Raw genomic sequence first — 21948 nt, 5'->3', positions numbered from 1 at the left:
ATTTTGTTTTAGGAATAATAGGAATACTGGATGATTTAATTGCTTCACTGCATCTTTATATTTATCCTCACCCCAAATTGTCCTGTTGATCCTGAACCTGCCAATCCTACCATTCCTCTCCAGCTTTTGGTTTAAAAGTTAATCATAGCACATATTTGTATGCACATAAAAGATTTATGATACACCCAAAGCAATGCTTTTAATTAATTTATTGTCGATATCGTATCGGAGTGCGTACAAAAGTAGTTCGGGTCATCAAATTTCCATTTCCATTTAGCCCCCTGTTTCGAATTAGTTTTTGAATTGATTAGACCTCAAGGTGTACATATGTATGTAGGCACAGAAAATGCAAATCTGACTGTGTGTGTGCTTCTTGACCCAACCCAATATCAGTGTCCCATTCCTGCGGTAATTCCAGCACCGCCCCAGTCCTGTATGGCTAGAGAAGACGCGTCCTCGCTCTACGACGACGTCAGGGGCACCAGCTTAATCCATTCGTTGACCACGGCCTGGTGGTAGCCGATCCGCTTGAGCAGCGCCTCCGACCGCCAGTTGACGGCCACGATCCAGGCGGTGAGTGTCACGTCCTCGCTCTTGGCAATGCGCCTAGTCATGGCAGCTGCCAGGAGGCCGCCCAGACCTCGACGTTCCGCTTTGGGCAGGACTTGAAGCATGCTGGAAACCAGGTTAAGGCCTTCATATTATATTCATGTATTTCAGATATGTGTGTGAAACTAACCCAAGGCCGGAGAAGTCGTTCTGGAAGATCCAGGAAATGAGCTCGCCCGTGTCGCTCCGGCAGATGCCCAACGTATGGTTGAAGCGGATGAGAGCCCGCAAATAGGCCAGGGATCCCTCCCCTTTATTGGGCCAAATGGAGTGGACCATGGCCGCATCCTCGTCAGTTAACCGGCGGATATCGAACTCGGACAGCAATTCCGGCACCTCGGCTTTTCTCGCCTCCTCGTGGCCTAACACCATTCCGAAACACTGACGCGGCTGCATCTCCAAGACACCCTGTTTCTGGGCCAGCGCCTTGACACGGTCACAGAATCCTAGATCCACATTGGTCAGCAAGGCACCCTGAGTCCATTCGATGCGGTTGGTCTGCTCCAGACACTCCCACATCTCGGGGCAGTCGTCCGGCTGCCAACTGAAGAACGAGACACTCTGGACGACGTCGCGGTGGAGACTGACGTACGTTCCCCACTTCCGGAAGTCACCACGTCGATGGGTGAAGAACTGCTTCCTCAGGGATATGTAATCCGGATCACCGCGACCAATTTTTGCTTCGTCTAGCTGGCGATCCCACTTTCTCTGATTGTAAAACAGCAGGTAGTGAAAGTTTTGGACTCCGAACTTGAGCTTGTAGAGATCGAGAAGCTCGTCTACTTCACTGTCGCTGAGTGGACGCAATATATCATTATCCTTGTCGGTTCCCATCGTCAGATCGTGTCCACATGTACGTATGTGTATTATCGGGCTGTGTTTTCTGTCTGGCCGCCTCCCAATCGCTAGACAAACTGGCCGGCGCACAACACGTCGCAATTAATTCGATAGTTCCACTACTTAATTGTAATTCAGCTGATTAGATTTCTCTCGCTTGTCCAGGAGCGGACTGCTAAAGAGAATAAGGCACAGTCCGGCTGTCTCACCCGGAACAAGTTCATTATCACCAGGTCTTAAGTGACTTTATTGGACGGCGACTTCGGTCAGCTCAAACTATGGAAACTATTGCATAAAATGGAAATAAACATTGCATCTTGCGGTGTTTTGCGCAGAAGATGAAACAGAATTCCCTTTGCTGGGTGACTGCTTTATACCCTTACTGGGACTGTCCCTTTATATGACTTTGGATGGACAAATCCGCTCCTGAGACGCACAGTGACGTCGCAATCGATATGCATATATGCATTCCGCGCAATGAGTTCAACGAAATGCAGTTCCAGGGAGGGGAATGGGACCAAAACATTACAAAACAAACCAAGGAGAACATAGAAGGCCATAAAGGGATGTGTCTATCGGTTTCCCTAGCAACGCAGTAGACTGTTATTTTCAAGGCACTAAGTACCTAAAGCTGTAATCAGCACAACAACCATTGAATATGGTTCGCAGTGAGTATCTGAAAATATTTAATATGAACACATTTTTTAACCAGTATTATGTTTAGTTACCGAGGAGTTGATCCGCAAGAAGGCCGAGCACAACGAGCGGCTCATCAGCACCCTGGAAGAGGTCTCGCTGCACCAGGAGGACATCGAGGTGATCGAACACATTGGAAACTGGTGCCGGGACCTGAAGATTCTCCTCTTGCAATCAAATCTCATCGGTCGCCTGGAAAATCTGCACAAACTTAAGCGCTTGGAGTACCTAAATTGCGCCGTCAACAATATCGAGCGTATCGAGAACCTGGAGGGCTGCGAATCTCTCAAGAAACTAGATCTCACCTTAAATTTCATTGGTCAAGTGACTTCTGTGGAGTCCTTAAAAGGGAACATCAACCTAAGGGAGTTGCTGTTGATAGGAAACCCGTGCGTTGATTATCCCAACTACCGGGACTATGTGATAGCCACTCTGCCGCAGCTGGAGAGCTTGGATTCTGTTGAGGTCACGCCCTCAGAGCGTCTGCAAGCGTGTCGCGAGCTAGTCGCCAACCGTGCCAACATGGTTCAGTGTCAGGCGAATCAGGCCATAGAGCGGGATGAGCAACGAATCCGTGTAGCCGATCAGCAGCGGGCTTTGGCGCAGCACTGTGCCTCAATTGAGGACGAGGAGGAGCGCATCAAGGCCTTCTGGCAGGCCAAGAGTGAGCACTGTCCTGAAATCCGCACCGAGATCGCCAGGCAGCATCGCCTTGGACGCGAGCGTCACGAACCAAAGTCCAAGGAAACGGTTCCAAAGAGGCCGCGCCATCTCTTCGCTCCCTGTGGAAGGCCGTACAATTTGAATCAGGCCAAGCTGCGTTTCAACTTTCAAGACGAGCCGGATCACTACCTACTGCATCTAGAGATTTATAGGTGTGTGATTGGAAAGGGTCCATTATCGTCCTTTTTTGGCCAAAACCTCAACTGTCTATAGCCTCAACTGTCTATAGCTCAGCCAATTCCTGTCAGATCCTTGAATGTCATACCTTCCCAGTTTCAGCGCTTGAAGCACTTCACATTTCTACCAAAAAATGGCAGTCACAAATTTTTAACATTTTTCGAAAATTATCCAAGGGGTACCCTCATAAAATTTCATCAAAAATTGATGAATTTTTTTTGTGGTAGATTTTCTTGAAAATTGGTAGTATTTTGAACCACAATTACTATAAAACTATCCGTTTATTGATCGGTTATGAATTGGCTGAGATATGGCCTTCGCCGCTGTTGAAAATTGAATTTTTGACTTCGAAGGATCTGGGAATGGTCTAAGATGGGTTTTCTCTTCCTTTGTATAGCCATAACCTAGCCAATTCCTGTCCGATCCAAGAATGTCATACCTTCTCGGTCTCAGCTCTCCAAGTAGTTCTTATTTCTACCAAAAAATGGCAATCAAAAAATTTGACCATTTTTTGAAAATTTTCCAAGGGGTACCCTCATAAAATTTCATCAAAAATAGGTTCAAAATTTTTGTCGCAGATTTTGTTGAAAATCGATAGTATTTTAACCCAATATTATAACAAAACCATCCCTTTAGTGATCGGTTTCGAATTGGCTGAGATATAGCCTACAATGTACAAGAATAACTTCATTTTCCAGACATTTGGACACTTCCCTAATCGACGTAGACGTGGAGCCCTTCTACGCCCGAGTAACCGTCAAGAAGAAAATCTTCCAGATAGCGTACAACGACGAAGTGAAGCCGGGTGAAACGTTGGTGCAGCGCTCCCAGGCCACAGGTCATCTCGTGGTTACTTTGAGGAAGCTAATGGTGAATGAAGTGCTCCTGAGCGCCAAGAAGAGTCAGTCCCAGAGGTGGGTTTCCGAATATTGCGAATGAAACAGCATTGTAACTCGTCTCTTGTATCTTTTCCAGTCCAAGCGATAAGGTGGAGCCGGTCGCCAGAGATACTGGCGAGATAGAACTCCGTGGAGTGGTCGACATCAAGAACATATGTCCACCCCCCGATCTGCCGGACTTGATATAGTTAAGAACGCAGCAGGATATTATTTAAAAATGGTTTATTGAAATATTTGTCGGTTTTGGTTTGTTTTCTCCTTCAATTCAATCATTGTTTTGTGTTTGGTGTTTGCGCCAAGCTCTCAGCCAGTCGTCTAAAGAGAGTCGTCCATCGGCCTTCTAGTGACCACCAGCCTGATGGGATGTCTATATGTGGATGTGACTACACGTGTGTATCTGGGTGCGTGTTTATAAAAACATTCAATATTTAAATGTAGTTACATGGCCATTACATAAATACCATAATGAACAATAAACAAGCACATATGAGGGAGAGAAATCGAAACAGAAATTGTGTTCCCAAATATTCGATATCCTATTTTTGTGTATTACTCTCTTTTTTTGTCACAGAAACCATTAATGCCAAATCAGGGAAATACATACAATACATATATATATCCGATGGCTACAAATATCAAAAAGGATTCAATGGCGAACGGGGATTTGGAGGGGGCTTCACAAAATCAGGGGATAAGTCTTGTTCTGATTGTTGGTTGGTGTTTTTTTTTTTCATTTTTTTTTTAACATTTTTCTGTCTCTGTGGTTTAAAAAGATTCTCGTTCATGTTGTATTTACAAGACATGACCTTTCGGGTTATTAGTATTACTATATATTCATTTTGTATACACATTCGTGTGAATGTAAGTGGCTGAGCTGTGAAATTGCTATAAATTACAAGATACATAAAAAAATTCGATTTGTTTTCTGGTTTTATGTTTTCGGTTTTGAAGTTTTGTTTCATTTTTGTCTGGAGAAGTCGCTGTTGTCCTGTGGGGAGTTGGAGGAGTTTCTTTTTATACCCATTGTAGGGGGTATGTCCTGTTTTACTGTGAAGTGATCATAGTTTCGCCTTGTCTTGTGTTCTTTTTATTTGTTTGTTTGTTTGTTAAATGGATATAGCAACAATCTTGTATTCTCTCTCGCTCATATATTTCGGTATTTGTTTTTACTTTTAGTTTGTATCTTTAAATAGTATTGTATTCTAGCTGTGTTGTGTGCAGTTGTATTCCATCGTCTCTGTTTTATTCAGTTACATATTTAAGTATTCTCGCTTACATTATTTAAATCATTTCATTTTGTTTTGCATTTGCTTAAGTCCATGGTTTTGCTTTTGTTTTAACTTCATTTCGTTTTCGTTTTCGACTTCGTTTTATTTTGTTTTGGTTCTCTTCTTAAAAACGTGTTATAAAAATTAAAACTGAACAAAGTAAAATATTTCGAAAAAGCGTTTTCCTGTGGTAGCTGTCTATTTTCCGTTTCTGTTTCTTCGTCTCATTGTGTGTATTTATGTTTATGTTTTATTGCTGTTGACACAAAATATTGATTGGTATTGACAATATTCATGGTTGAAAAAACGAGGTAGGACATTGTTTTGAATATTTTTCGCTTCTTATTTTCCCATCGATTCTCTTTCCCGTCTAAGCCAGGCATCAAAAAAACAAACAAGCTCCTCAAAGTGATTTGTTCAAGGGGGCAGGGGTGACATTTTCGGGCCTTGTCAAGTGTGAAATAAACTACAATTAGAAATACATGTTTTGGTTATACCTTATAGACTTGACTTATATACCTTTATCGTCAACTAAGCTACGATGTCTAAAATACACGATCCTTATCCTCCATATCCTATACGTCCTCTCTATCTCCATCTCTTTCAATTTAGCAAACGACAGTAAATAAATAAGATATTACGGAAGCGGTGACAGCGGTGACAACCGATCCAACTGAAGCCCAATCCCAGAAAACGTACGCCTCCGCAGCCTACAAAACTAAACAAATACCAACAGCAAATATATATAGGTGTATGTGTAAGTGTCTTCGTGTTGCTGCCCTCTGTCTTCCATTTTCCATTTTCCACTCTCCACTTTCCATTTTCCATTTTACGTTGACTGTGCGTTGTTCAGCAATTGCAGCCAAGTGCCAAAAAAAAAAAAAACACCAACAAATTAAATTGACTCAGACCCGCAGGATCTCGCACGCTTTGTTGTAGCAAATGGCTATCCAGTCGGGCTGGGTGGCGCCCCACTGGATCTGATTGACTTCGCCCTCGGCAGCTGTATAGGCTAAAATTGGATCCTCGATTGCGCGTGGCATTTGTTGTATATCCCAGATCAGTGCTTGGTGATCATCACCGGCAGTGCAGATGTGACAGGAACTGTGGAGACACCATCGGGAAGTAGTAACTCATTTGATTATTCAAAAAAAATGTGATAATTACCTATGCGGCGCCCACGCAATACCGTTGACGCACGCTCTGTGATTGCTCAGTCTTGCAACGGGTGTACAAGGAACACGAACATCTAAAATAATAACTTCACATGAATCCATGGCAACTGTGGCTAAATAGTTCGGGTCCTGCTTGTTCCAGGCCAAGCGCAGCAGCGCGGTGTGGGCGGGATCCTGAAAACCATACAAGTGAGTATATTTCGAGCGAGACAGGGGGTATGCGTGGCCTCTAACTCACCTCATAAATAATGGTCGAGTGCTCCAGGTGACGCAAATCGAACATGCGCACCGATCCATCGGCTCCAACCGAGGCGAACATGTCCCGACCGCCGCCTGCCCGCGAAAAGGCAATGTCATATACCTCCTTGTCGTGGGCAATCAGCTGCGTCTTCACGTGCCCCGCCACGTAGACGCGGGCATGTGGCTGGCCCGTCTCGAGGCCCCAGATAGTGCAGGTGGTGTCTATAGAGCTGGTGCCAACCAGATTGGGATCCACTTCGTTCCAGTCGAAGGAGGTGAGCGGGGCGCAAAAATCACTATTCTTATTGTTATTTAATACGCATTCGAGACGAGTGTCCGGCTCTCCAGCACGCCACACCCGGAGGTAGTCACCGCTAGTGGCCAGCAGATCGGGATAGACCCCCTTCGAGTCCGGAATCCACATGATCTTGGTCGTCGGATATGGATGGTCAAATGTGCTGCGATGGATAAATAAGGGTTACCAGTAAATCAAAGACAGCGGAGTAGGCTCTAAATTTAGTTACCTCTTGGCACTAAATTCGCTGGTATCCTCATCCAGGCTGATGATCTGCACCTTGTTGTTGTACTCCTCGATGAAGCTTCCAAGGGCCAGCCGAAAACGCTTGTCCGGCCGGACGCTCCAGTTCATGGAGTACAGCGGCCATGGTGCGAGATATTTATAGATCTCCTTGCGCTTCCCGGCGGTCGATGACATAACTGTGGGGGCAGACAAGGACAATAAGGAGGAGTGCTGGGCAATCAGGAGAGACAGGACAGACCTGAACTGTGTGACTTGTACGGGGTAAGTCTACAATGAAGATGCTATCCGTGGGAAGGGGACTCTCCTCAAGAACGTGGGACGAGCTGGTTCAGTGGATGATGGCAACCAATAGCGGACGATGGTTTGGATTTTAAGACGGTGATAATGACCGATGATGAATGTCTGATGGTAATAATGATGATATGACGACGCCTTTCAAAACTGCGCAAAACTGAACAAAAAGCCAATGTGCAATGGGAAACAGAGATGTTCTTCGTTTGTGTCTCGCATTGGCACTTGTACAACGGACGTTCCTGGCTTTTCTTTACGGGTTTTCCTGAGAATTCACTTCATTTTGCGGCGGCAGTGTTGCCAGCTCTACCGTCTTCCGGCTGAATGCGATTCTCTAGCGAAGTTCTTTGCCTGAATGCGACGTCGGCCAGTGGGGCGGATTGGTGGGGAACCGTATCAGAAACCCGGCTCCAGCGGCGTGGACATGTCGGCCGCAATGCGTCCGCTTGGCTGGCTGGAACTTTTCCGGCCCTCCCTTAAACTTGACAACACTGAATCAGAATGAAATCACAAAAAGCAAAACCGTCTGTATTCCGTTAGACTATGTTGATAACTTGGTAAATGCTATTTGCTTGCTTTTCCAGCCACTTTTGCGAATGGCGTTTAGAATTTTCACACGGAGAAAGAATTTTCACTTGCGCTGTATATACTAGAGATGTGCCAGGGCTTGAGTTTGCGATTCGATAACTATTCGATTGATTTATCGAGGCGCGATTGGTGGACACTCAAATTCCGCTTTGCTCAGTTATCGCCGCGCGGCCACACTGGCCAAAATAAAAAAAAATCAGTAAAGTAAGTTTTCTGCTGCTCTGAAAATTTCAATATTTTTAGCAGATGAATAAAGTTATTTGACACAATTATCGTCTGAGAGCGAGTCGCGGTGTGTGATTTATAAAAGTATATAAACAAATATAGACGGTTTTTTTTTTCGAAGCGACCTCGTTCGACTCGTGATATTCGTTTTGCGGTCAAATTTTCTCCACTCTCCCCCTCTCACTCTCTCCACCACTCGGCAGCTTCAATATTAGCCTGGATATTTCGGTTATTACCATTTTCGAGGATCGGCTCAAGGCTGAAAAATATATAAAGCCATCGTCACTTTTCCACTTTCCTTTTTGAGCAAGATATTTCACTTTGCGTAATTCGTATTTGCGCGAGTGTTAGTGTGTGTGTGTGTGTAAGAGAGAGCTCGTGGCCGTGTGTGTGTGACTGTGTCCCCAATCATGCTGTCCCGCTTGGCCCCATATGGTGGCGCTGGTTTTACTACTGCCATCCCTTGCTCCCACGCCCCCGCCCCCTCACTGGCCCCCCATTTCACTGTCAAACCAGCAGCGTGAATGTGTGCCTGTGTGTGCTTAAAGCGCTTTTAAAAATAGACTTATTTCGTTTCATTTTATATTTTGTTGTTGCTTTTATCATAATTATTGGATTTTTGACGGCAGCGACGGCGGCGGCGGTGGCGGCAGCGGCAGTGAGAGCGTACAATTTTTTTGATCCAAAAGGCGCAGCATCATGAATAATGAAAACGTGGTAACCGAACCAAAAAAAAAAGCTTTACACACTATGCGTGTGCAAGTGTTGGTGTGTGAACTTGAAGAATTTCATTTATTTCTGTAGGCGTGTGCGTGCGTGTGAATGGGTTGTAGTTGGTAGTATTTTATAAACGAGAGATCGATTTGGCCATTTTATAACAGTTAGGGCCCATCAACCCCCCACCGCCCGTTCGGTAAATACGGCTAGCATGGAGAAAAGTAACGGTTTCCTTATGTAGACTGCCTGGCGGCACACACACACACAGAGGCACTCGCTCACACACACACACACACAGGCCCCACTCTCACACTCCAATACAACTTCAGTTTAGTGTTACCGCATAACCCAACCCCTGCCCCCACCCCCTGTAATTGTTGTTGTTATGACGAGAACTTGCAAACCGTTTGTTTTTTTGTTTTTTTTTTTATTATTATTTTGCGATTGTAAACAAGTGACGCAGCTGATCAGTTTTCCATGTCCACACCACCCCCCACCCCACCCAGTGGCCGAAGGTTGCGGCGCATCTGAGCGGCGGCCCCTAGGTGTCTCGTCACATGTGTGCTGCGGGGCTTAATTAATTGATTAGAGGCCCAGTGTGTTGGTGGAAAATCAATTCGCGAGCCGACGGAGGGCTGGAACTCGGTCTCCTTGGCATCCCCGGGATATTTAAATTTTAACGAGCCTTGAACTCGCCGGCCTTGGGGCTCCAGCTCCGGCTCCGACTCCGGAACCGAAGCCAGCGCCGTGGCTGCGAACGCGGAAGCACTTGATGTCCAATGACTAATATCTCTTCCCCTTTCCAGTTGCCTATTTATTCAACAGCAACAGTAACGGGTCTTAGATGTAGGACATAAGCAGATATTAAGTTTAAAACTAAGCTCCGGGAATAAGGCGAGGATAATGTGTAAATAAGCAGTCCACAAGGAGTCGAGGTAGGAAGTCCATTTCCCAGTCTCGTCAAGATGCCAAACTAATTGCTCTTTTTAAGCAGGAAAGCAGACAAAAGCAGAAGCCACCACATCCACGCCAGAGGGACATCCAGACAACGAAGCAAGGCCAAGGGCGCGTGCAACTGACACTCTATTGGGAACACCAGAGACCGAAATCCTGACCGCGGTTAGACCTGAGCTGCTGCTGCTGCTGCCACTAATATGCGTGTAATTGCGCCGCGTAGATCGTCAACGTCAGCGGCGGGCAGCGGCAGTCTATACGGCACATCGTCGGCCGGCGGCGCCACCGGCAGCAGCAGCGCCTCCACCAGCGGCAGCGGTGCGGCGGACAGAAGCAGCATCACCACGAACGGCTACTCACGCTACTCGTCCAACTACGATCGCAGCAGCAAGTGGCTGCCCCCGTCCGGCAGCTCCTCGGCCGGCACTTCCTCGTCCTCGTCCGGCTACGGCAGTAGCTACTACCCCAGCTCCTATTCAACGTACTCCTCCAGCCACACCAGCGGCTCCTCGTCGTACACGCCCCGCTCCAGCCTGCAGAGGAGCAGCGTCGGGTCCAGCAGCTCATCGTCCTCGTACTTGAACGGAGGAGCCGGCTCCAGTTCGTCCGCCTACCGCACCAGCTCCTCGTACTTGAGCAACTATGATTCACCTACGTACAGCCGATACGGAGTGAGTGTTGTTTTCGTTTGCCTGACCTTGTTTACTTTACTATTATGCCCCCGCCCCCCTTGGGAATGGTTGAAACCGGTGGCAGATCTCTCTTATAATCGGTTTGAAGTGGTATCTCTGTCTATCTGTAGCCTTAAGCGATTTCAACCCGTATGCTGGGCCCCCGGTATAACTCTAATCACTCCCTCCTCCCCCAGTCATCATGCGTTGTGCCTTCTGTATCTTCAGTACATTTGGTGAAGTCATCGCACGTCATTCGAAGCAGATACTTAGTCATGTACGGAAAGGTGTTGAGGCTACCACACTATAGGGATAGATCGATACCTTGGCTATTAGTTCGTATAAGACCATAGAAGACTGTGCCCCACCTGAAGACCCCTCGCATTGGCTTAGTCATCTCAGATCGCACCTCCATAAACGCCACCATCTCCCGTGGTGGTTAACCGCTCCGATACCGCCGACGGCAGGCTACACTCACTCACGCCTCACGTCCAAGCCTCATGCCTCATGCCTCATGCCCCGAGATTGTGGTGATCCCTACCTAGCCCTCCCCCACCGCCACCTAGCCTCTCCCGCCTCGTTTCGGCATTCTAGACCCTATGATAGTGTCATGATATTTTCGTTTTGCTGATTTGCGTTGCGTTTTGCGATGTTTGTGTTGTATTTTTGTCATTGCATAGAGCAGCAACAACAAGCCACCGAACATCACCACCCAAACACCCACCTTAGCACACCCACACCCACACGCACACCCACAACCACACCCAGAGCCACACACACTCGTACACTGGCTCAAGACCTCAGGCCAACACTCACGCGTGGTGTTTGTGTAGAAAGGCGGCGTTCTACGACAAAGACAGAGGCCACCCACCACAGTGATCTCTCGCCGGCGGGGACATCTGTTGGGCAAAGCCCCCTGGATGGCAGGGAGGCTCCACTCTGGCCAGATAAGGGTTTACGTTCTGGGTTCTAAGGGTTTCAGAGTTCAGAGTTTGCGTTTCTGGGAAAGGCCTCACAGTCCAGGCGGGAAGGCGAACTGAGCCGAAGCGACCAGCCCGCGAACCACTTGTTGGCAGCAATCCAACCCAACAACACCGAGCAGCACCTATATAGAGCAGCCGCGACGACGGGAATACTGCCACAATGGTGTCATCCGCCTCCTCCCCCGCGCTCTTGTTTAATTCGCATTTTTATTTCAGTCCGCAGTAAGGTTAAGGTGCGTGCGAGTGTGGGTGTCTCAGGGCCGTCTGTCTGAAGTTTTTGTTTGGGTGTACGGGGTGGGGGTGTGGGTCGGTATAGGAGGCGGTGCTATAGGTGCGTCCTCCTTACGGCCTGGCACACTAGGAGAGAAGTGTGCCAACATTTTGGGTTGAGCGTCTGGCAATGAAACTGTGCGGTGTCGGTGGGTGGGCCGATTATTTTTGCCCAGACAGCCCCTCGCAGAGACTCTGCGACCAGGGATTCCCTCTAGTCCTAGCCACTAGCCTAGCTAAGCCCTCGAACCGAAGCTAAATACTATTTTGAAATCATCTGCCATGTCTTTCTGCCGTTTCATTTGTGTACAAAACCATCATGGAACCATCATTGACGTTTCTGTTTTTATATTTTTGTTTTTGTTCAAATATATTGCGCCCGCCCACATATATATCTCTGACATTGAAACATGTTGCCGATTACCGTTTTGCCGTATACCGTTACCGTTCACCGTTTACCGTTTTGAAAACCGTTATACATTACGCCTACCGTTAAACGCCCACCACCTCCACAACCACCACCGAACCACAAATATTTCGCTCATTCCAACAAACATTTAAATGTTTCGCCAAAAACCCAAAATACAAAAATCAAAAAACATAAAAAGCTATCGCGAAAAACTGGAAGCAAGGTTGCATCATCGAATGGCGACAGCTTGAGCTCGAGTGGTGGATCCACCAGGAGGGTGGGGGCCGATGACTATGGCAGCATCCGGCGCGGGGAGACCGCCAAGAAGCCACCGCCCAGTGGAGGCACCACCTCCAGTTCAAACTCGAACTCCAATTCGAACAGCGGTGAGAGCAACAACGGCCACACCCCAAACACGAAAAGACTCTCCAGCTCATCCTCATCTCCGTCGCTGGCCCGCCTGGTGGCCACCTCCGGATTGGACATCTACGAAAAGTACAGTCCGGCCAACTATAAACCCAACTGTGACCTGTCACGTTCCAGGTCGGCTCTTGCTGAGCCGGATGTCGAGAATGGCAGCAGCAGCAGCGACGCACCCACCACCACAGTGACCCTGGATCGGCCCCGGAGCAGCCGCTACAGTCGTCTCTACAGCAGCGGCAGCGATGCAGGGACTGGAGAGCGGGAAGCGAGCTCGAGCAGACTGGGTTCCGGCAAGTTCACGCTGAGCAACAGCAGCAGCAGCGGCGACGTCCCCACCGCCACTTTCACACTTCGCAGCAGCCGGACCCGTCGCAATGCGGAGGACACGACGGTGGCTCCGGCGGCAGCAGCGCCTCCACCGCCACCGCCGCCGCCTCCTCCGCCCGCCAGCACCTCCAACGGCCACAGGTCGGCGGAGAGCAACGGCCTGGAGGCGAAGCTGAACGGGCTGTCCTTGCTCTCGAGTTCGCCGAAACGGAACGCCATCTACGAGAGCCGCAGCGGCAGCAGCCTCAGGAACCTGGACACCACCGACGACTCGGGTGTGGGGGCGGCCGGCGCCTCCAAGGCGGAGGACAGCAACGGGGACGTGACCGCCACGGCGACCTTCAAGTTGGGCGACGGCAGCAGCAAGGTAGAGAGTCAAGCGGCGCTGCTTACCCCAAATACCCAGAGACTAACCACTTTGCATGAGCTCCCCCCAAACCGCAGGCAGGAACTGAACCGAGTTTCGTGAATGACCCAAGACTAATCCAGATCCTCAGATCGAGACTATGGCTCGAACGACCTGAAACCGAAACCGAATCCCTTACATTGCCCATTTATGCCATAATCCCCCTGCTCTGAGAGTCCCCCCGAATTTGAAATGTGTTTTATTTTGTTGTGTGCTTATTTGTGCGATAGCCCGGCCGTTTCATTTAATCAAGTTTACATTTCTATGTATTTTTAGCTAAAATCTATCAGATTGCGCCCCTTCTAACTTTAATTAATCGCAAAGAGTATCGCAAAAATAAAAGAACGCCACGCAACTAATATACATCCTCAGAAACCTATCACCACAAAACCAGAAATCAGAAATCAGAAACTAAAACAAACTAAGCCCCCAAACAGAGAATCCCCCTTAGGGTTGGTTGACTAGGAGAGCTTTCAGGATACAGGCAGCAGGCAGCAGGCGGCTGAGGCTCCCAAGGCAAGGATCCCAGATCCCTAGTCTGGGTCCTGGTCCGGATACCGAGATCAGGGTAGTTTGAGTTCTAGCTCAAATGTTCAATTCTCGGAATAAAAACAAACACAACACATCTCGTACCCACTCAACCGTAGACAAACAAAAAAACCAAAAATCAAAAGAATCCCGCAAGCCGTAGAATCGAAGCCAGGAGTAGAGGAGACTCAAGAAGCCGGGAACCGGAACCGGAAGCTGAGCCACACGAACCGAATGATGTTAGACATTAAGAAGACCAGAGGATTCCACAAGATTCCACAGGCATCCAAATTACAGTCGGCGAACGCGGCCCCATCAGCCGTAGCAGGACCATCCACCGGAGGATCATCAGCATCAGCATCCGCAGCAGCAGCAGCCGCTGGAGAGACAAGCGTAGTCACAGCAACAGCAACTGGTAGCCACAACTCTTCGTCGCGTCGAGGTTCCGGCTCCATTTCGCGACTAAAGGGGAGTAAACACACCACGGCAACCACTGGTGCTTCCGGCGGAGCATCGGTGGCTGTGGGCAAATCGCACGCCGCCTTGGCGGCAGCCAAATACGGCGGAGGTGGAGTAACTGCAGCCGTACGCTCTGGAACTGGAACTGGAGCAGGAGCAGGAGCAGGAGCAGGAGCTAATCCAGTGCGAGCCGCCAATCAGCGCTACTTCCTGGTATCCAGCTACAAGGACCCCACATTCCTCAAGGCCGAATGCGAACTGGCCCATGCCCAGGTGACGACCCATCATAAGGGCCATAAAGCCAGCGGCGGCGGACCTCACACCGGCCACGGCAAACGCAATCGGGCCGGGGAGGATTCCAGAAACAACAATCCCGGTATAGGATTAGGAACAGGAACCGGGCCAAGCGGACATCGATCGAATCCGGCCGGGGGGCTGGGTGATATGCGACGCACGCCCATGTTCAATGGCAATCAGCAGACCGGCAGCAACGGCATCGGCATCGGCATCGGCACCGGCACCTCCACGAGCACCAACAACACCACCTCCAGCACAACCACAACCACAACCACTACCACCACCACCACCACTACCAGCAACCTGCTCAAGTACAGTGCCAGGGCAGCGGGAGGAGCCACTGCGTCCGCCCACCACCACCACCACCATCACCACCACTCCCAGCAGCAGCAGCAGCAGCAGCAGTTGCAATCGCAGCCACAGCAGTCGCATAAGCTTCACAAGCTGAAGCCCATCCACGGCAGCTGCAACAACAATTCGGGCACTCCCGTATCCGTATCGATTATGAATGGTCACTCGACGGCCACAACCAACAACAACAACAACAGCGGTGGACTCAACAGCAGCAACAACGCGATCAACAACAACATGCAACGGCAGCAGCACCACCACCACCACCAGCAGCAGCAGCAGCACGACGACATCAGCTACATAGACAGCGATGAGCCGGCATCGGGATCGGCAGGAGCCGTAGCCGGAACTGGATTAGCGAGTTCGGGAGGAGCAGGAGCGGGCACTGGCGGTATCAAGTCCAGCATTTGCTACTTCAAGCCGATCACGCCGCCGCAGCTGAGACACCACCACCAGCAGCGGGAGCAGCGACGGGGAGACGACCAGGAGACCCAGGCTGGCAACGGCAAGCGCTACGCCCGGCCCAAGTCGACCATCATCGCCTCGGCCCACTCCAACTTCGCGGCCAACTACGAGAAGTTCAACAACTACCGCCAGACCAATGGCACCTCTGACCACGCCGCCGGCTCGGAACCGCGTCACAGTGCCGGGGGCGGGGGCGGGGGCGTGGGCAACCCCAGCAGCAACGCCCGGCGCTACGGGATCGACTCGCTGAGCATCAAGGCGTCGATTGAGAAGTTCAACAACCTGAGCGGCCAGAAGCAACGGCAAGCGACTCCGGCGCCAGTGCAGGGAGCCGGATCACGGGCAGGCTCGTCGGGCAGCTCGGCGGCGTCCGGGCGCAGCAGCCAGAACATTGGGAGCAGCAGCGGGAATCTGCAGCAGCGCTTCAGCAGCGATCTGGACAACGTGCGCGTGGCGGCCGGCTACAGCAGCTCCTTGACCCGCACCCCGTACCGGACGACGACCAGCGTCGGTCAGGCGGCGCCGCCGACAGCCGCCGGCTCCGGCATCGGGTCGACGGCGGTGGTGACGCCCATGAGCAAGGTGACGATGCGGGGAGCCCATGCCCATAGTAGCAACAGGCAGGCGGCCGACTGCGAGGCCATGACTAAGGTAACGAACAACGACAATGCCGCGACAGCCACACCAGCTGCAGCAGTGGCAGCCACACCACCACCACCACCACCACACCAGCCATCAGCCACGTCTTCCGTCTCCACCACAGCCACAGCCACAGCCTCCAGTACAGTCCCCGACACAAGTACAGCCCCAGCTTCAGGCCCGGTATCCGCCGCCGCCACCGCCGCCGCCGCTGGCGATAGTGTAAGTCGAGCGACTTGGCCAGGCTCAGTTTAGTTTTCTTTTCTTAACTCTCCTTCCGTTTTTTCTTCAATATAGTACATATAGTTTCGCATATACCTCTCTGTATGTATAGAGTATCCAATATTGTGTTCCTCATACAGCAGGCGAGCCATCAGTTCAGTTCGTAGATGAAACATGCAATCCCATGCCTCGTTATCGCTCCATCACGCCACACCGCCGCATCACTTATTGTTTCCGTATCCTTGCATGCCGCTTTGTCTCTCCCGCCACCCTCTACCATGACTACTACTCGTCCGGACTACTACTCATTCCAGACATCCCGATCATCCCGACCATCCCGATCATCCCGATCATCCGGATCATCCCGATCATCCCCACCCCCACCGTACTAACTTGGTCTAATTGTTGTTTCTTTGTACTCACTAACCGCTCGATTGCTAACCAGTTGCTTTGATTAATTTACTTTTAATCGATTGATTTGAAATTAACCAAGATCGCCCAGCCGATGGGCAGCTGGCGGAGACCGACCACGCGTCCCCTGGCTGCCCATCGAGTGGGCCCACATCCGGCCCAGTTGCTTCGCCAATCTAAATGGAATCGTTCTTTTCTGTTGACCAGACGCAGGCGAGGAGCGTCACCGGGAGCAGCGGCAGTGCTCGGAGCGTCCTGCCGCCCGTGTCGCCGACGTCGAGCCGCTACTGGGACCACGACCGCGATGGAACCACCAGCCGCAGCACCGTCGGCAGCACCTCATCCGCCCTCACCTCGTCCTCGCTGAAGCACAGCACCGACGACGGCTACAAGAGCGCCGCCTCGGCGACCCGGGAGGAGAAGTCGGAAGGTGAGTACTGTTCGGTTTGGGACGGGGGCACACCCCGATTGAGTTGGCCATGATTTTGGGCCACACACATGTCACAGTCTGACAGACGGGCCGAGGCCTCAGTACGACAAGTCAGTGTAAATTCTCAGTGAACGCTCGACACGGAAACGGAGACAAGAAACCGGGAACAAGAAAAGGGGGAACCGAAAGGAACAGAGACTACACACACACACATACACATGCAGAAAAATTTTGATCGTAAAGGACACGCCAAGAAGGGGCAGGAACAGGAACGCGGCAAAACGGAAGTGAAGCGGGCGGAACGTAAGACAGGAGCCAACCGACGGGCGGCGAGCACCGGTAGGGGTGGGCGGGAGGTAGTCCTGCGGCGGGCCAAGTGGACTGCGGACGCAAATGCGACTGCGACGGCATATGCGAATGCCAGTGTTCAATCGCGACGAGGGAACCGAGCGGCCGAGCGGCAGACGACGAGACGAGGCCGATGCATCCAAATTGGGGAGTGCCCATTGGCGGTGCCCGAGCATTGCCTCGACACCAATGTCCATTGAAATTAATCTATCCCGTTTCCGAATGCCAATCCACAGGTTTGTGCGGTCTGAGAAATATTGGGAACACGTGCTTCATGAACTCGGTCATCCAGTGTTTGAGCCACACCCAAGAGTTGACCCGCTTCCTTCGCTCGCACCATGGATCGCGTTCCTCCTCCACCAAGGATCAGCAGATACTCCACGGTAACAGCTTGCCGGAGCACCACCCAAATACTGGTATTCATGTGCCATTTGCTTTCCAGAATTTGCCAAACTCATCCAGGAGATGTGGACCTCGAATGTGCACACTGTGACGCCGATGGAGCTGAAGCGCGCCTTCTCCACTAAGCACCGAATGTATAGCGACTACAACCAGCAGGATGCCCAGGAGTTCCTGCGCTTCTTCCTCGACTCGCTGCACTCGGCCCTCAACTCGGGCGTGAAGGGAGAGACGCTCAACATTGACGATAATCTCAGGTGAGTGGAGCACACCAGCGTCCAGACACTAGGACTACAACCAATCCAACCCCCCAACAGTGACAATAAGAAGGCCGACCTCACCTGGGAGTGGTACACGCGGCATGAGAACTCGCTGGTGCGCGACCTCTTTGTCGGACAGCTGAAGAGCACCCTCAAGTGCACCACCTGCGGCAACACTAGCGTTACCTTCGACCCGTTCTGGGACCTGAGCGTGCCATTGCCCTCGTCATCGCGCTGCAAGCTGGAGGCCTGCCTGGACCTCTTCATTCGCGAGGAGGTGCTCGACGGCGACGAGATGCCCACATGCGCCAAATGCAAGACACGCCGGAAATGCACCAAGAGTTTCACCATCCAACGTTTCCCAAAATACCTAGTTATACGTGAGTACTAGGTAGACTAGAACTAGAAGTACTAGAACTAACTCGACTCTCTGCAGACTTGAAACGTTTCTCGGAGACGCGCTGGAGCAAGCTCTCAAACATCGTGGAGTTCCCCACCATGGATCGCGAACTCAACATGGGCTCTTATGGCGCCAACTCCAACTCCAATGTGCATTACTCGCTCTACGCGATATCCAATCATATGGGTGAGTCTTACTGGCCGTAGGGAGAAGCTACAAACTCATAACTCGTCTCTCATCGCAGGCTCAACTGCTGGTGGGCACTATGTGGCCCTGTGTAAGCATCCCGTTTCCCGTAAGTGGCACGAGTTCAATGATAACATGTAAGTAGGATGAGTAGCGAGTGCTGGACCATACACTGATGCGTTCTCTCCCTCCAAACAGTGTCAGCGATGCCTTGTCCGAAAACTTTCTCGTTTCATCCAGTGCCTATATACTTTTCTATGAGCGTGCGTAAGGTGTCCGCGCTATACTAAGTGGTGTACTCCGTAAAAAAAAAAAGAGAAACTGGGACGAAGTCGGATGGCAGCGGCAACAATTCTGTGCAAGGGACGGGATAGGAGGAGCATCTACGAACTAGTGACATCTAAGCTGGATTCGGATATTCGGGAAGACGACGGGAAGAGGGAGGACGGAGGACGGAGGAAGCGAACGGGGACGGGGACGGCGATCACAGCCAGCGCAGGCAACCGGAGGAGGAGGCAAACTTGTAGAAACGCTTCGTAGAACCGCATAAAATGAAAATTACTTAATTTAACTCAGCTTAACTGCAGCAAAGGCAAATGAAACGCAACTAACACCCAAGAACCCTTAGGAAAACCCAAAACCAATTGAGCCAGAGGCAGAGGCAGAGTCGGAGACGACATGGAGTCAGAAGCAAAGTAGCAAGTGTGCATAGGACACAAGGACAAGTGTACATACTACATATATGAACTTCGATGTCTAAACAAACAACTAAATACAAACAGAACAGAGAAACAATGAACTTGTGAACAAACAAAAAAAAAACAACAACTTTCGGCAAACCAAAACCAAACAAACCAAACAACCAAATGCGAAAGCAAAACAAAGGAATATTCGGATACATCCTGAAAAGAACCAAGCGAATCGAACTATTTACAGGATTCTTTTGTATCACACACACCATGCCACACACACACACACTAAACAAACACACAACATGCACACCATATACACACCCTCACACTAAATCTCGAAACAAAAAGCTCGAAAATAAGCAACAAATGCAATCAGCGATCTATGTTTCAATATTCCTCTCTTTAAGTGTTATTTATTAAAACAAAATTTTTACATTGAATTAACCGGAGGATCGTGTCTCTTTCTGACCCTCCTCCTCCTCCAGGCGTAGTCCAGTTTCCTACTAAAATCTAATAGAATTATGCATTGGTTTGCCGAAAAGAGTGTCATGTGGTTGTGTGTATAAAGAAAAAGTCAAAACTAACTACGAGGAAAAGTGAAAAACCAAAAACCGGGAAACTTCGAAAGCTTCGGATTAAAGGACTCATAAAGGATTCGGATACTCGGAAGAAAACTAAATATTTCAATTCGTCTTTCTTGTGCAATATATTTCATAAAAACAATAAGAGAAATAAGAAACAAAATGCTGCAATAAATAGTTCCAACCTAGAACTAACAGAATTAACAGAACAGAAAACCTTAAAGAAATAAGAACAAAACATCGCAATCGCACCACAAATCACACTAAACCTTAACTAGGAGGAGCGGCTTTTTAGCAACTAAACAAACAATAGCAATTAATTAAATGATAATTGATAATTGATAATTGATAATTGATAACGAGAAGGGGAAACGAAAACGAAAACGACGCGCGTAAAGCTGAAATCTGCATTGTGAAAACGTACTTATGATAAATGCTAGTAGTAAAATTTAAACAAAAATTAAATTAAAGCGAGTGGGGCGCAGCGACAATGCGAGCGAGAGAGAGACAACACCAAAAACACGAGTTCGAAAAATACTGTTATCGTTTAGCCAAGACACCAACCAAAAACCATCCAGCCCCATGGGGGGCCTAACTTCCCCAAGATAAGACACCAACCGCGCGGACTCCGCCAAGGGCAATATGTAGATCGTTATGTCGTTTTTTTTTTTTTTGTTTATTTAAAATTATTTCAATTGTATTATTTATGCGTTTGATTAATCGGGCGGAGAAGACCAGAACTAGTCTCAAAAAAGATGCAATGAAAGCTATGTATGAAAGCTATACCTTATGTTAAAAATAATAACTGTTTATGTCGTACTTTCTAATTTGTTTGATTTTGTGCATTGTATTTCGTAGAATAAGTCGAGAGTTTTATCCCTCCACCCACTACCCACTACCCACTCCCCCCTCCCTCCCGAGAGTACACACTAAAAATCAACTTATACTTGCTATATATATATACATATAAAGAATATATATTTTTGTTGCCTATTTTGTTTTTATACCTACATGCATAAATGATATATATTATGTAATTTATTTATTTATTGTATTTATGTAAATGATATATGACCACACAAATACACAACACACACACACCAACACCCACACCCACACCCACAACCACTCAGTTACACTCAGCGAAACTGGAATAAATATGTGTACATAACTTAACTTGTTTCCGGCGAATCCAATAACTAAGGTCTAGGAGCGAGCACCCCAGCAGATCAACTGAAGGATAACAAATAACAAATCGAAGATCAGGATCAGTATAAGACACACTTATTTATGTGTAAATTGAAAAGCAACTACTATATATTTTTTTCTGGTTTAACTATTAGTTACAATTAAAGTTGTTGGATATTTTACTAACGTTAACGAAAACCAAACAAAACAAACAAAAAAAAAAAAACCAAGAGGAAAAACCAAAAAATAAACGCAAAAATAAAAATTGAAAACAAAAATCCAAAACCTTCGGAATTTGTTAATCCCTGGCCAACCACGAGAAAGAATATATAGCCTTAGATGCCTTCAATGGGGATTCGCGTCCATCCAAAGTCAAATAAAACGAAATACGAAATAAATATCTGGTTTGAACCATTCCGAAATGGATTTCATAAATGAAACTAGCCTTTATTTTTCAACAAATGTGACCCACGCTTTGGGTCAGTGGGTCTGGTCTGGTTCCTTTTATTGTTCGTTAATAAAAGTTATACTTTAGCGACAACTTTCTCACATTTACAAAATATATCTATAAATAACTACTACTCAACTCCATGTCCATCGGCTCACTACGCACCATTCGCGTACTCCGTACTCCGGCTTTTTGGCTGTGTATTTCTTGTTTTT

At 48.9% G+C, this 21948-nt stretch overlaps 4 protein-coding genes across 9 annotated transcripts; 2 read left to right on the top strand and 2 right to left on the bottom strand.

The window, feature by feature from the left end:
* Nucleotides 1–194: 194 nt before the first annotated feature.
* LOC6503958 lies at nucleotides 195–1831 on the bottom strand. The gene is made up of 2 exons (XM_001963883.4): nucleotides 740–1831; nucleotides 195–675 (listed from the first exon to the last, which is right to left on the bottom strand). Exons 1-2 carry the CDS (start codon nucleotides 1441–1443, stop codon nucleotides 462–464), a joined length of 918 nt encoding a protein of 305 aa, XP_001963919.1. The 5' UTR covers nucleotides 1444–1831; the 3' UTR covers nucleotides 195–461.
* Nucleotides 1832–1974: 143 nt separating this feature from the next.
* On the top strand, nucleotides 1975–4473 carry LOC6503689 (protein tilB). The gene is made up of 4 exons (XM_001963882.4): nucleotides 1975–2114; nucleotides 2171–3017; nucleotides 3741–3956; nucleotides 4018–4473. The coding sequence occupies exons 1-4, from the start codon at nucleotides 2105–2107 to the stop codon at nucleotides 4127–4129; spliced, it is 1185 nt and encodes a 394-aa protein (XP_001963918.2). The 5' UTR covers nucleotides 1975–2104; the 3' UTR covers nucleotides 4130–4473.
* On the bottom strand, nucleotides 4147–8183 carry LOC6503957 (DDB1- and CUL4-associated factor 7). Its single transcript, XM_001963881.4, has 5 exons — nucleotides 7404–8183; nucleotides 7149–7341; nucleotides 6623–7082; nucleotides 6377–6558; nucleotides 4147–6313 (listed from the first exon to the last, which is right to left on the bottom strand). Exons 2-5 carry the CDS (start codon nucleotides 7337–7339, stop codon nucleotides 6115–6117), a joined length of 1032 nt encoding a protein of 343 aa, XP_001963917.1. The 5' UTR covers nucleotides 7340–7341; nucleotides 7404–8183; the 3' UTR covers nucleotides 4147–6114.
* LOC6503690 (ubiquitin carboxyl-terminal hydrolase Usp2) lies at nucleotides 8166–21273 on the top strand. Of its 6 annotated transcripts, none has more exons than XM_001963880.4 (11): nucleotides 8166–8248; nucleotides 9793–9921; nucleotides 9981–10611; nucleotides 12473–13390; nucleotides 17009–17231; nucleotides 17816–17962; nucleotides 18022–18235; nucleotides 18296–18618; nucleotides 18675–18824; nucleotides 18883–18961; nucleotides 19023–21273. In XM_001963880.4, the coding sequence occupies exons 3-11, from the start codon at nucleotides 10141–10143 to the stop codon at nucleotides 19093–19095; spliced, it is 2598 nt and encodes an 865-aa protein (XP_001963916.2). In that variant the 5' UTR covers nucleotides 8166–8248; nucleotides 9793–9921; nucleotides 9981–10140; the 3' UTR covers nucleotides 19096–21273. The 6 variants fall into 6 exon arrangements, with proteins under 6 accessions (XP_001963916.2, XP_044572765.1, XP_044572766.1 ...); XM_044716830.1 differs by lacking the exon at nucleotides 8166–8248 and adding an exon at nucleotides 8258–8336; XM_044716831.1 differs by lacking the exons at nucleotides 8166–8248; nucleotides 12473–13390.
* Nucleotides 21274–21948: the final 675 nt, after the last annotated feature.

The sequence above is a fragment of the Drosophila ananassae genome, chromosome XL, assembly GCF_017639315.1.
Source record: "Drosophila ananassae strain 14024-0371.13 chromosome XL, ASM1763931v2, whole genome shotgun sequence".
Classification (NCBI taxonomy): Eukaryota; Metazoa; Arthropoda; class Insecta; order Diptera; family Drosophilidae; genus Drosophila; species Drosophila ananassae.
This window is presented reverse-complemented; position numbering and strand designations above follow the sequence as displayed.